At 36.7% G+C, this 14,728-nt stretch overlaps 2 protein-coding genes across 2 annotated transcripts in view; one reads left to right on the forward strand and one right to left on the reverse strand.

The window, feature by feature from the left end:
• The window catches only part of LOC121628730 (NACHT, LRR and PYD domains-containing protein 12-like), a 354,419-nt gene that overhangs the window by 228,163 nt on the left and 111,528 nt on the right, over positions 1-14,728 (forward strand). The gene's annotated exons all lie outside the window — the stretch shown is intronic.
• LOC121628724 (NACHT, LRR and PYD domains-containing protein 12-like) overlaps positions 1-14,728 on the reverse strand; it is a 2,607,341-nt gene that overhangs the window by 921 nt on the left and 2,591,692 nt on the right. The window contains exons 43-45 of the mRNA XM_041967976.1: positions 13,013-13,186; positions 6,082-6,252; positions 522-695 (exon numbers count right to left, since the gene is read on the reverse strand). Of these exons, the coding sequence (XP_041823910.1) occupies positions 522-695; positions 6,082-6,252; positions 13,013-13,186 (519 nt within the window). The remainder of the gene's footprint in view (positions 1-521; positions 696-6,081; positions 6,253-13,012; positions 13,187-14,728) is intronic.

The raw sequence follows: 14,728 nt of genomic DNA on the forward strand, positions 1-14,728 counted from the left end.
GTGAAACATCAGCTGATACATAAACATGGAGACTGTCCCTGAACATAAACATGGAGACTGTCCCTGAACATAAACATGGAGACTGTCCCTGAACATAAACATGGAGACTGTCCCTGAACATAGTTGGATGGAACTAATGACAGAAGGACAGATATGATGACTGGACTTCAGCAGAGGTTCTGGTCTGTATAAAGACAACATGGTTCCTAAATAAAAAGCTTCTCTGAAATCAGAGACTGCAGTCAGACTGATCTCAGAGCAGAGAGATGATGAAGCTGATCAGCTGTTTAGTGTTGAAATGAGACAGCAAACAGATTTGATGTAATTAGTTTGATGTTGATCAACATGAAAAGTCTGTCCAATCCTGAAGCCCAGCATCGTTCTCCTCTCACAGCTTCACTGAGGGAAGCAGCTGCTGAGAAGACTGCAGCTTTGAAGGAAACACCAGATCTTTGCTTTGATTCCAGCTGTGTTTAGTACAATACAGCTGAGAGCTGCATGAGCTTTAACCATCTACTGACCTCAGAGTCTCAAGTTTGTTCTGTGGATTCTTCACCAGATCAAGCAGCTCCTTCACATCTGACTCCTGCAGGTCATTCCCTCTCAGGTCCAGTTCAGTCAGATGGGAGGGGTTGGACCTCAGAGCTGAGGCCAGAGAATCACAGCTGATCTTTGACAAACTGCAGTACTGCAATCTGAATAAAGAATAAAAGTTGTGAGCTGAAACCAACAGGATGCAGGTTAAAACAGTCAAACAGAAGCAGAGAAGAAGAGTTCTCATTAATATTAATGACAACATGCTGCAGCTTCAATAAAGACGTAGTGACTTCAGCTCTTAAACTCTGCAGCTCCACCAGAGGCTCCATCCATACAAACTCATGTTGTGCAGCCAAATGATTCAAGTTGGAAAGAAAATAAACATGTCAGGATAAATTTAGAAGGAAATGGGAACAATAGATAAAATTAGCTGTTTTATTGAGTATTAAAGACATAAAAACATCCTGTACTGATGTCTAATGTTTAATAATGGAAACAAACTTATTGAAGAGTTGACAGAAGCAGAACTTGTTACGGTGACATGTTGTGTTTTAATATTTCAGTCAGAACAAACATTACAGAGTCTTATAAACGTGTTGGAACCAGCTAGAGGTGGACTGATTGATCAGTTTGGCTGATTAATGGATGCTGATGTGCAGTTTGACAAACTATCAGAATCAGAGGAATTAGATGCTGAATGTTGGGAGACCTCCACCATCTCCACCAGGAAGCTACATACCTGAAGTCAAGCTGAAGTCAGAGACTCAAGTTCAGTGTTTCCAATTCTAACAGAGTTAAATGCACTTTGATGAAAAACTTCCAGCTCAGACTTGGATAATAACTTGGATTGATCTCATTAATTTAATCTTCTGATTTTCTTTCATCCAGCAGGAAATAACGAACACACGTCAGTCCTTGTGGTACCTTGTAATCTCCTGTAACTTCCTCCTCCTCCCTCACAGAGCTGCTGAACATTGTGAGGGTGTTTAGTCAGAAAATACTCTTGGTGATTATTTACTCTTTGCTTGGGAAAAGTCATTGTGTCACTGAAATGTGTCACCAGGGAAAAGAAGACTCTTCATCCTGTTTCCTGTAATATTAACTTACAGAGCAGTACCACAGCCTCATGTTGGACAGTCAGACCTCTTATTCCAGAGTTTAGGAGCTTTTACCACGAAAGCTCCTAAACTCTGGTCTTAAATCTCGTCTCTGGGAAAACTAAAAGTCCTTTGGTAGAAGATCTCAGACTTCCAACAGGCTCATATGGATGGTAAAGGTCTGATAAATAGGAGGGTGAGTCTGAGGGCTTGAAGGTCACCAGTAACATCTTAAAACCAATTCTAAAACATACTGGGAACCAGTGCAAAGACGTTATAAACAGCAGTAATGTGCTCTCTTTTCTTGGTTCTAGTTAAAAGTCTGGCAGCAGAGTTCTGAACAATCTGGAGTCTATTCATAGATTTCTGGCTAAGACGTGTAAAAAGACTGTTGCAACAGTCCAGGTATGAAGAGATAAAAGCATGTAAAATGACTTCAGTGTCTTTAAAAAATAAAATTGATCATATTTTAGAAACATTTCTTCAGTGATAAAAACATGACTGCATGAGTTTTGTGATGTGAGCCTGAAAACTCAGAACACTAAGATGTAAAGAATTTAACATCATAGCAGATTCATTTCTACATGAGGACGACTGAAACTTTCATCAATTATTGCTGAGATCAAAGTTAATGTTGTTCTGTTTAAACAGGAACAAGTTTGTCTGTCAGCTGATCATATTTTACTATAAAAAATAGTTCATATGAAAATTTTACAAGACAATTAAAAAGATTTCTGCTGCATTCAAGATGAAAACTTGATTTTGATATGAATCTGAAAACACTAACATTTAACTTTAACATTTTAAATTCAAACTGGAAAGATTTCTCCTGTTTTTTTCCTGTTCAATGCATTTTTTTGTTCTTTTAGAATTCAATGTAAAAACTTGATGACATGATAATGGTTTGCATTTTCATTATTGCTCTTCCTCCAGCAACTCCCATTTGTTTCATAGTGGGATTTCTGAGATGGTGTGATAAAGAATCTTATTAAACATTCCCAACTGTATTCCCTCCATTTCTGTGAACTAGTGCATTTCCAAAGGAATGACCACATCGTTGTCCATTCCTCCTCACTTATATTTAACCCTTCTTCCTGCTCCCACTTTCTCCTCATGTATGTAGATGAGTGTGTTTTAAGATTTAACAATCCCCGGTATATACCTGAAATTATTCTAACATTGCCTCTGAGTTTTATGCTTTTCTAAATAATTGTAACAGATGCACCCTGGTCTCAGTTACCTCTTTAACTTTGTATGAATATGATGCTGAACTTGCAGGTATCTGTAAAAATCTTGTTTCTCAAAAAGATATTTCTCTTTGAGTGAATCAAAACTTATCATGGTTGCTCCTTTCATCACCTGACATAGAGACATTTTTCCTTTAGATTTACAGTCTTTAAATCTTGCATCTAGTTTATTTGGTGTAAAATCTTAATAATATGTAAGCCATTTCAGAAGTATGACATCATCTTCTAATTTGAATTCTTTTATAACAAATTTCCACATTTTAAGGGTCTAACTCACCCAAGAATTATCAATACTGTTTATGTAACTTTACTGTCAGCTAGAATTGTCTGTATCGGGGTAGCACACATTTAATGGATTTCCACGGGGCATGATATGATGGATTCCACCAGCATATGATTGCTCTCATCTGTGCTGCAAAAAAGTAGTCCCTTAGAGAGGGTAAGCCCCACCCTCCTTTTTCTTTACTTTGCTGTAAAGTTTTTAATCTAATCCTTGTTTTTTTCCTTGCCATATGTATCTGGAAATGATTTTTTTCCTATTGGCTCAGATTAATTTCTATCGGTAGAATAAGTATAATAATCTTGGTAATATTTTCATTTTGACAGATTCCAATGTTGAACTAAAACTGAACTAAAGGGATTAAATTCCATCTTGTCAAATAATTTTTCATGTTTTTATGTACAGGCAAGTTGTTGTATTCAAATAGTCTTGTGGAGTCTCTTGGAATATTAATACCCAGGAACTTAATGGAGTCAGTATGCCACACTAAAGCATGCTTACTTTTTATTTCTTCTGATGGGCAATAATTGAGTCTTTTCTATATTTAACCTGTATACTGATAACTCCCCATATTGTTCAAATAAGTTCATCAGTTTTGGCAGAGAGTGTGTTTGTGGCACATCTAAAATAAGGTTACAACATTTATTTAAGATTTTATTTGTAATGATATCTCTCTCTCTCTCTCTATATATATATATATATATATCTACATCACTTAGAAGAAAGTCTGTTTATCCTCTTTTTATAAAGGTTTTATGTTTTTCTTTATTTTAAAACCTAAAAATGGAAATAAAAATGTGGTTCTTCAAAAATAACAATCCTTTGGTGGCTCTTCATTAAAATATATATTAAGTTGTCTCTTTAAAAAGTCTCGTAACATTTGCAGCTCTAAACAAGTTTTATTTAGCTGGCTGAGGGAAAAATGTCTCTTTGGATTGGAAAGGCTGCAGATTCCTGCACTAAACACATAAACAGATTTAGCAGCAGTTTTCTCTTTAAACAGCACCAGTTAAAGTATTTCTTAATACATATAAAATCAAATATTTATGAGAAAGAAGGATGAAATGTTCAGGATTTACTAACTAGAAGGTAAAAAGTCAGCAGGATGAATTTAAAGCTGTGAAGCTGCTTCCTTCTAAACACAGAAGGAACAATATGTGATGAATATCAGCATCAGGTGAACAGACAGAAAGCAGGATTAGAATCTCACAGCTTCTAGATGGTGAGGAGAGAGAAATATTCACTATATGCACAATAACTTCCATCCATGCACCTTCACTGCTTCATTATCCAGATTTCTGGATATAATTTCTCTAACCTTTCATTCTTAGCTTGTGTTGTGAATTCTCCAAGTGACGGACTTGTGTTCTTATTCTGAAGGAAGCGTTTTACATTGTAGTAGTTAGAGTAGGTCCGCTTCCGGTTCACCACGTAGGTCATACGATGTGTTCAGCGCCTTAATGCAGTCCTTGATGATAAACTGCCTACAACAGCCTACCCTGCTTACCCTGCCTTCCATTACCTTTCCCTGCTGTTCCTGTTGCCTGTACATGCTGTTCACCTGCGTGCCCACGGCTGTAATCCTGTATCTGCATGTTCTTAAGTAAAGTGTTAAATCTTCTTGGATGACTCGTCAGCTTTCTAACCGAAGCCCTGCATCGGTCGGTAACAGTCCTGAATCAGCAACCGGGAGTCGTAACTTCCCCACAGCTTGACTGTTTAGTTTAACACCTCTGAACCTGCAGCCTCCACTACCGGGAGTTAAGGGGTTAACATCTCGTTTCCAGGTGTAGCGTCAGGTCTGTAGATGTAACTGTAAACATGTGTGGTATCCACAGAAAGTCAGAATCTCAGCTAACATCTCAAATTTAAAGATTTCTGCTGCATTTATTTTAATTTTTAATGTTTTTGTTGTTGTTGTTTCATCAACTTCTATTCCTGAAGACTGAAATATGTTTCAGACAAACAAACATTGTGGTTGTGATTCAGCTCCATATTTCTTATCTGCTGTTTCTCAACCTACATTCACACACAAGCTCTTCACACCAACTCTGTGCTGTGAATAAATAAAGCAGAAGAAACAAACACAGCAGGTAAACAGAACAGCATTTATCTCCAGTGATGGAGCATCCCTGCCTCTCTCCTTCATGGCTGTTCAGTAATCATCCTTTGTGTCTGTGTTTGGATCACCTGCACAGGGTCGTAGCAGTTCACCTTCTCAGCTTCTCTTTGGCTGCAGAGCTATGAAACACTGACTCTGCTCCACATTTTCACACATTTCTCACCTGATGGAAAGCTGCTCACACACTCTCACAACTTCCTTCCATCCACTGTTGCCTAGCAACAAGTTAGGTCATAGCTTAACTTTATTTCATTTTATCAATCATGTTGTTTTCTTCAGATAAATTCTTCTTTGTATTTTACTTAAATCCACTTAACAGGAATATCTGTTTCAGTGTGAACTGACCTTGTGTAACAGAGATCATTTTAATGAAATGAAAACCAACTGAGAATGATTTCTGTTCAATTATTAGTGTGATGAGGTTTTTGGGTGTAATATGTTGTTATTAACGCATGTGAGTGAAGATAACTGCTGCTGGGATGAAAAGTGTTTTCTAATCAAGTCAAAGATGCTTCACTTCTATCAGTGATGGTGGAGAGTTGCTTCATATCAGCTGATTAATTATTACTTGATCATTATTTCATCCATAGATATTCACTAATGCTCAACGTCTAGAAGCATCAGTCAGTGATTATATATTTGTTTCTGTCTGACAGAATCAAAGTCTTTTGCTTTTATTTAATAAATCATCATTTTATGAACTAAACCACTGAAGAAGAAAACAGACTTTACGATGAAGACCAGAACAACTTTTATATGGTATTAATCTCAATAAACAAATAAAACATGGTGTCTGACCTCAGAGTCTCCAGTCTGCAGTGTGGACTCTCCAGAAATCCACAAAGATCTTTAACAGCAGACGTCATGTTGTTGTAGCTCAGGTCCAGTTCTATCAGATGGGATGGGTTGGACTTCAGAGCTGAGGTCAGTGAAGCCCAGCTGATCTCTGACAACCAGCAGTTCTTCAATCTGAATAAAAAATAAAAGCTGTGAGCTGAAGCCAACAGGATGCAGGTTAAAACAGTCAAACAGAAGCAGAGAAGAAGAGTTCTCATTAATATTAATGACAACATGCTGCAGCTTCAATAAAGACATAGTGACTTCAATCAGAGTGAGTTCTCTCACCGACAGACATGACTCTGATTCTACCGGCTGAACTGGATGAAAAAAGACTCCAGAGTCTGATAATGGTGACAGGACACACACACTGAAACACATGTTTCCAACACTGCAGATGTGAGCGACAGCAGATTGTCAGCTTGGTGTAAACGACCTGTTAATGAAACCAAACACTGGACTAATTAGCACATCAGTCCAGATGTTGGTGATCAAAGCTGTTTCTGGATGGAGATGAACTGGGTCACAATGTTTCTTTACATAGAAACTCAAACTAAAAGTCAAGTTTGGATCTTTGAAAAAACTGAGTTTAAAATAAAAACAAATGCAGCAAAACTTCATTTCAGTTAATTTCAGTTTGAGATATTTTTATAAACATGTTTCAATTTAAATCTAAACTGTTAAATTCTTGTTTTCATATTTTAGATTTTTTTTCTTTCAGTTTCAGATTTTCTGTTTTCAGATTCAGATTTTTATTTTTACTTTAAACTTTTGTCTCTGATCTGAGCTGTAGGACGTCATCTGACAGAGGTGTTGAATCCTGAGTGACAGAATAACAGAGGAGGATGAAGGGACTCCCCCTATAATGCTGCCTTCAGGAAACCTGGGAAATACAATGACTTCTTTCATCCTTCCTTTATTCAAATGACTGGGAGTGAAAACAAGCAACAGCAGTGATAAAGTTGTGTTATTTCACATGTTTCAGTCAGCACTCGCTACAAATCACAGCATCATAGAGATAAACAAGGATCTGACAATGAAGGAATGAAAGCTGCTTCTAGAAATACTGGGCCAGGTAACCACTAACCTAACACAGGTGTGGGACAAGCAGAAAAGGAGACGTGAGACTCATTTTACCTCACTTCAGCCTCCTTGTCTCCTCTCTCCTCTGTCCTGCCTTTAATGATGGAGGAGAAAGGAGGCTCCAGCAGGAGCTATAAGTGAGGATACACCAGTGTATCAACACAAAACCAGGACTTTACCAAAGCAGTGAACTAAAGGAAATGAAGACTCACCAAACAGAAGATCTTAAAAGAAAACACAAGAACAGAGACCTGTACTACGAAGACAGATTTTCTCTCATCAGGATAACTTCAGGGTTAATTCTGGGTTTTCTGTACAACAAAGCTGGTTTATTTCTGACATGGATAAATCACCATGGTAACTTACGCTAAACAGTTAACCTGCTCCGGAGCAGATTATGTTCTGGATAAGAGATCAAGAGGAAGTACTTCCACGTGAAGCTGGATTCATAATTATTTAAGTCTTTAATAATGAAAAAAAATTTCAATACGCAATTCCTTCTTAATAATGAATTTTAAAATGTGTAATTACAAAACACTTTACAATTTGATTTAGTTTTGCATGAAAAAATTGTTAGATAGATAGATAGATAGATAGACAACTTTATTTATCCCCGAAGGGAAATTGCGTTGTTACAGTAGTCCAGTGTCATACGTGGCATAAACTATGAATAAAAAATAGAAGTAAAATATACAATATAAGTAAAGTGGAATAGAAGTAGAAATAAAATAAAGATAGAAATCCAGAGTGGAATAAAATTAGAAATAAATAAAATATGAATACAGAGTGGATTGGCAGATAAAGTGCAGTGGCAGTAATAATGAAACTAGCTATCAGATATTAATATGTCAATATGACTATGTAAATAAAGGATGTGCAAAGATGATACAGAATGTTGGATGTGCAAAGGATACAAATATTGTATAATTATATGATATATAATATCAATATGATATATAATATCAAGCGACAGTTATAGGTTGCAGTAAGTTCAGTGGTTGGCTTAGTCCAGTTGTGTGATCATGGCTTTGGCAGAGGTGGATGAGTTATGGAGTCTTATTGCAGCAGGAAGGAACGATCTCCTGTACCGTTCCTTAGAGCAGCGGGGTTGGATCAGTCTGCTGCTAAAACTGCTCTTTAGCTTGTCCAGTGTGTTATGGAGGGGGTGGGAGGGGTTGTCCCTGATTGCCAGCAGTTTTGCCAGCATTCTCTCCTCCACCACCTCCTCCAGGGTGACAAGTTTAGAGCCGACAGCAGACTCTGCCTTTCTGATCAGTTTCTTCAGTCTGTTGGCGTCCTTTGCCTTGATGCCCACACCCCAGGACACTACAGCAAAGAAGATGGCGCTCGCCACCACAGACTGATAAAACATCTGCAGCATCTTATTGCAGACGTGGAAGGACCTGAGCCTCCTTAAGAAGTACAGCCGGCTCTGCCCCTTCTTGTAGATGGTGTCAGTGTTGGTGGACCAGTCCAGCTTATTGTTAAGTGTGACGCCTAGATATTTGTATGATGTATTCTAAATTATATTTAGCAATCTATACGCATTTGTTATTTAATTTTTTTATGATTTAGCATAATTTATATCAGCATATATTCCATTTCTAAACATTCCTTTACACAAAACATTAATAAACAAAAACCAACATAATCAAAAACATAAAACATAACAGCAACGGCATCGAGAAAAGTATCATTTTCTTCTATTCATATCTTCTCATTGGTGAAAATGAAATCTGGCCTTAGTGGTATAACATTATTAATCCATGTTGTCCAGTAAGAAGAGAATAACTCCAGCTTGAAGATGACGAGGACTGAAGTCTTTTCCATACTGTAAATATTAACTGTGATGTCCATCCATTCATTCAGAGTCGGGCTTTCTTGTGAGACACATTTCCTGGTGATTGCTGTTTTAGCTGCAACCAGTAGAACGTTCATGAGATATTTGTCCTTTTTTGGCCATTTCAGGGTAAAATTCCAAAATACATGATCTTAATGTAAAAAACTGTCAGGTCTTTAAAATGCCTTGCAGTGATTTATATATCCTTTCCCAATAGTCTTTAATGGCGGGGCAGTCCCAGAAGACATAATAATGGTTTGCATTTTCATTATTGCTCTTCCTCCAGCAACTCCCATTTGTTTCATAGTGGGATTTCTGAGATGGTGTGATAAAGAATCTTATAAAACATTCCCAACTGTATTCCCTCCATTTCTGTGAACTAGTGCATTTCCAAAGGAATGACCACATCGTTGTCCATTCCTCCTCACTTATATTTAACCCTTCTTCCTGCTCCCACTTTCTCCTCATGTATGTAGATGAGTGTGTTTTAAGATTTAACAATCCCCGGTATATACCTGAAATTATTCTAACATTGCCTCTGAGTTTTATGCTTTTCTAAATAATTGTAACAGATGCACCCTGGTCTCAGTTTCCTCTTTAACTTTGTATGAATATGATGCTGAACTTGCAGGTATCTGTAAAAATCTTGTTTCTCAAAAAGATATTTCTCTTTGAGTGAATCAAAACTTAACATGGTTGCTCCTTTCATCACCTGACATAGAGACATTTTTCCTTTAGATTTCCAGTCTTTAAATCTTGCATCTAGTTTATTTGGTGTAAAATCTTAATAATATTTAAGCCATTTCAGAAGTATGACATCATCTTCTAATTTGAATTCTTTTATAACAATTTTCCACATTTTAAGGGTCTAACTCACCCAAGAATTATCAATACTGTTTATGTAACTTTACTGTCAGCTAGAATTGTCTGTATCGGGGTAGCACACATTTAATGGATTTGCACGGGGCATGATATGATGGATTCCACCAGCATATGATTGCTCTCATCCGTGCTGCAAAAAAGTAGTCCCTTAGAGAGGGTAAGCCCCACCCTCCTTTTTCTTTACTTTGCTGTAAAGTTTTTAATCTAATCCTTGTTTTTTTCCTTGCCATATGTATTTGGAAATGATTTTTTTCCTATTGGCTCAGATTAATTTCTATCGGTAGAATAAGTATAATAATCTTGGTAATATTTTCATTTTGACAGATTCCAATGTTGAACTAAAACTGAACTAAAGGGATTAAATTCCATCTTGTCAAATAATTTTTCATGTTTTTATGTACAGGCAAGTTGTTGTATTCAAATATTCTTGTGGAGTCTCTTGGAATATTAATATCCAGGAACTTAATGGAGTCAGTATGCCACACTAAAGCATGCTTACTTTTTATTTCTTCTGATGGGCAATAATTGAGTCTTTTCTATATTTAACCTGTATCCTGATAACTCCCCATATTGTTCAAATAAGCTCATCAGTTTTGGCAGAGTGTGTGTTTGTGGCACATCTAAAATAAGGTTACCACATTTATTTAAGATTTTATTTGTAATGATATATATAAACATATATATATATATATATATATATATATATATATATATATATATATATATATATATATATATATATGTGTATATGTGTGGTTATCTAAACCTTCCACAATGCCTCTAAATACGTGGCTAAAATATATATTTTTAAATCTATCTTTCTTGTCATTAGGTTGGAAACCAGGGATGTTTTTTTTGTCTTTTACATAATTTTCCACAATTATCTACATCACTTAGAAGAAAGTCTCTTTATCCTCTTTTTATAAAGGTTTTATGTTTTTCTTTATTTTAAAACCTAAGAATGGAAATAAAAATGTGGTTCTTCAAAAATAACAATCCTTTGGTGGCTCTTCATTAAAATATATATTAAGTTGCCTCTTTAAAAAGTCTCGTAACATTTGCAGCTCTAAACAAGTTTTATTTAGCTGGCTGAGGAAAAAATGGCTCTTTGGATTGGAAAGGCTGCAGATTCCTGCACTAAACACATAAACAGGTTTAGCAGCAGTTTTCTCTTTAAACAGCAACAGTTAAAGTATTTCTTAATATATATAAAATTAAATATTTATGAGAAAGAAGGATGAAATGTTCAGGATTTACTGACTAGAAGGTAAAAAGTCAGCAGGATGAATTTAAAGCTGTGAAGCTGCTTCCTTCTAAACACAGAAGGAACAATATGTAATGAATATCAGCATCAGGTGAACAGACAGAAAGCAGGATGAGAATCTCACAGCTTCTAGATGGTGAGGAGAGAGAAATATTCACTATATGCACAATAACTTCCATCCATGCACCTTCACTGCTTCATTATCCAGATTTCTGGATATAATTTCTCTAAACTTTCATTCTTAGCTTGTGTTGTAAATTCTCCAAGTGACGGACTTGTGTTCTTATTCTGAAAGAAGCGTTTTACATTGTAGTAGTTAGAGTAGGTCCGCTTCCGGTTCACCACGTAGGTTATACGATGTGTTCAGCGCCTTAATGCAGTCCTTGATGATAAACTGCCTACAACAGCCTACCCTGCTTACCCTGCCTTCCATTACCTTTCCCTGCTGTTCCTGTTGCCTGTACATGCTGTTCACCTGCGTGCCCACGGCTGTAATCCTGTATCTGCATGTTCTTAAGTAAAGTGTTAAATCTTCTTGGATGACTCGTTAGCTTTCTAACCGAAGCCCTGCATCAGTCGGTAACAGTCCAGAATCAGCAACCGGAAGTCGTAATTATCCCAACGCCTTGACTGTTTAGTTTAACACCTCTGAACCTGCAGTCTCCACTACCGGGAGTTAAGAGGTTAACATCTCGTTTCCAGGTGTAGCGTCAGGTCTGTAGATGTAACTGTAAACATGTGTGGTATCCACAGAAAGTCAGAATCTCAGCTAACAGCTCAAATTTAAAGATTTCTGCTGCATTTGTTTAAATTTTTATTGTTTTTGTTGTTGTTTCATCAACTTCTATTCCTGAAATATTTTTCAGACAAACAAACATTGTGGTTGTGATTCAGCTCCATATTTCTTATCTGCTGTTTCTCAACCTACATTCACACACAAGCTCTTCACACCAACTCTGTGCTGTGAATAAATAAAGCAGAAGAAACAAACACAGCAGGTAAACAGAACAGCATTTATCTCCAGTGATGGAGCATCCCTGCCTCTCTCCTTCATGGCTGTTCAGTAATCATCCTTTGTGTCTGTGTTTGGATCACCTGCACAGGGTCGTAGCAGTTCACCTTCTCAGCTTCTCTTTGGCTGCAGAGCTATGAAACACTGACTCTGCTCCACATTTTCACACATTTCTCACCTGATGGAAAGCTGCTCACACACTCTCACAACATCCTTCCATACACTGTTACCTAGCAACAAGTTAGGTCATAGCTTAACTTTATTTCATTTTATCAATCATGTTTTTATTCAGATAAATTCTTCTTTGTATTTTACTTAAATCCACTTAACAGGAATATCTGTTTCAGTGTGAACTGACCTTGTGTAACAGAGATCATTTTAATGAAATGAAAACCAACTGAGAATGATTTCTGTTAAATTATTAGTGTGATGAGGTTTTTGGGTGTAATATGTTGTTATTAATGCATGTGAGTGAAGATAACTGCTGCTGGGATGAAAAGTGTTTTCTAATCAAGTCAAAGATGCTTCATTTCTATCAGTGATGGTGGAGAGTTGCTTCATATCAGCTGATTAATTATTACTTGATCATTATTTCATCCATAGATATTCACTAATGCTCAACGTCTAGAAGCATCAGTCAGTGATTATATATTTGTTTCTGTCTGACAGAATCAAAGTCTTTTACTTTTATTTAATAAATCATCATTTCATGAACTAAACCACTGAAGAAGAAAACAGACTTTACGTTGAAGACCAGAACAACTTTTACATGGTATTAATCTAAATAAACAAATAAAACATGGTGTCTGACCTCAGAGTCTCCAGTCTGCAGTGTGGACTCTCCAGAAATCCACAAAGATCTTTAATAGCAGACGTCATGTTGTTGTTGTCGCTCAGGTCCAGTTCTATCAGATGGGATGGGTTGGACTTCAGAGCTGAGGTCAGTGAAACACAGCTGATCTCTGACAACCTGCAGTACGGCAATCTGAATAAAGAATAAAAGCTGTGAGCTGAAGCCAACAGGATGCAGGTTAAAACAGTCAAACAGAAGCAGAGAAGAAGAGTTCTCATTAATATTAATGACAACATGCTGCAGCTTCAATAAAGACGTAGTGACTTCAATCAGAGTGAGTTCTCTCACCGACAGACATGACTCTGATTCTACCGGCTGAACTGGATGAAAAAAGACTCCAGAGTCTGATAATGGTGACAGGACACACACACTGAAACACATGTTTCCAACACTGCACATGTGAGCGACAGCAGGTGGCAGCTTGGTGTAAACGGCCTGTTAATGAAACCAAACACTGGACTAATTAGCACATCAGTCCAGATGTTGGTGATCAAAGCTGTTTCTGGATGGAGATGAACTGGGTCACAATGTTTCTTTACATAGAAACTCAAACTAAAAGTCAAGTTTGGATCTTTGAAAAAAACTGAGTTTAAATTAAAAACAAATGCAGCAAAACTTCATTTCAGTTCATTTCAGTTTGAGATATTTTTTATAAACATGTTTTACTTTAAATCTAAAATGTTAAATTCTTGTTTTCATATTTTACATTTTTTTTCTTTCAGTTTCAGATTTTCTGTTTTTAGATTCAGATTTTTATTTTTACTTTAAACTTTTGTCTCTGATCTGAGCTGTAGGACGTCATCTGACAGAGGTGTTGAATCCTGAGTGACAGAATAACAGAGGAGGATGAAGGGACTCCCCCTATAATGCTGCCTTCAGGAAACCTGGGAACTACAATGACTTCTTTCATCCTTCCTTTATTCAAATGACTGGGAGTGAAAACAAGCAACAGCAGTGATAAAGTTGTGTTATTTGACATGTTTCAGTCAGCACTCGCTACAAATCACAGCATCATAGAGATAAACAAGGATCTGACAATGAAGGAATGAAAGCTGCTTCTAGAAATACTGGGCCAGGTAACCACTAACCTAACACAGGTGTGGGACAAGCAGAAAAGGAGCCGTGAGACTCATTTTACCTCATTTCATTCTCCTTGTCTCCTCTCTCCTCTGTCCTGCCTTTAATGATGGAGGAGAAAGGAGGCTCCAGCAGGAGCTATAAGTGAGGATACACCAGTGTATCAACACAAAACCAGGACTTTACCAAAGCAGTGAACTAAAGGAAATGAAGACTCACCAAACAGAAGATCTCAAAAGAAAACACAAGAACAGAGACCTGTACTACGAAGATAGATTTTCTCTCATCAGGATAACTTCAGGGTTAATTCTGGGTTTTCTGTACAACAAAGCTGGTTTATTTCTGACATGGATAAATCACCATGGTAACTTACGCTAAACAGTTAACCTGCTCCGGAGCAGATTATGTTTTGGATAAGAGATCAAGAGGGAGTACTTCCATGTAAAGCTGGATTCATAATTATTTAAGTGTTTAATAATGAAAAATATTCCAATACGCAATTCCTTGTTAATACTGAATTTTAAAATGTGTAATTACAAAACACTTTGCAATTTGATTTAGTTTTGCATGAATAAATTGTTGTATTATAAATTATAT

The sequence above is a fragment of the Melanotaenia boesemani genome, chromosome 18, assembly GCF_017639745.1.
Source record: "Melanotaenia boesemani isolate fMelBoe1 chromosome 18, fMelBoe1.pri, whole genome shotgun sequence".
NCBI lineage: Eukaryota > Metazoa > Chordata > Actinopteri > Atheriniformes > Melanotaeniidae > Melanotaenia > Melanotaenia boesemani.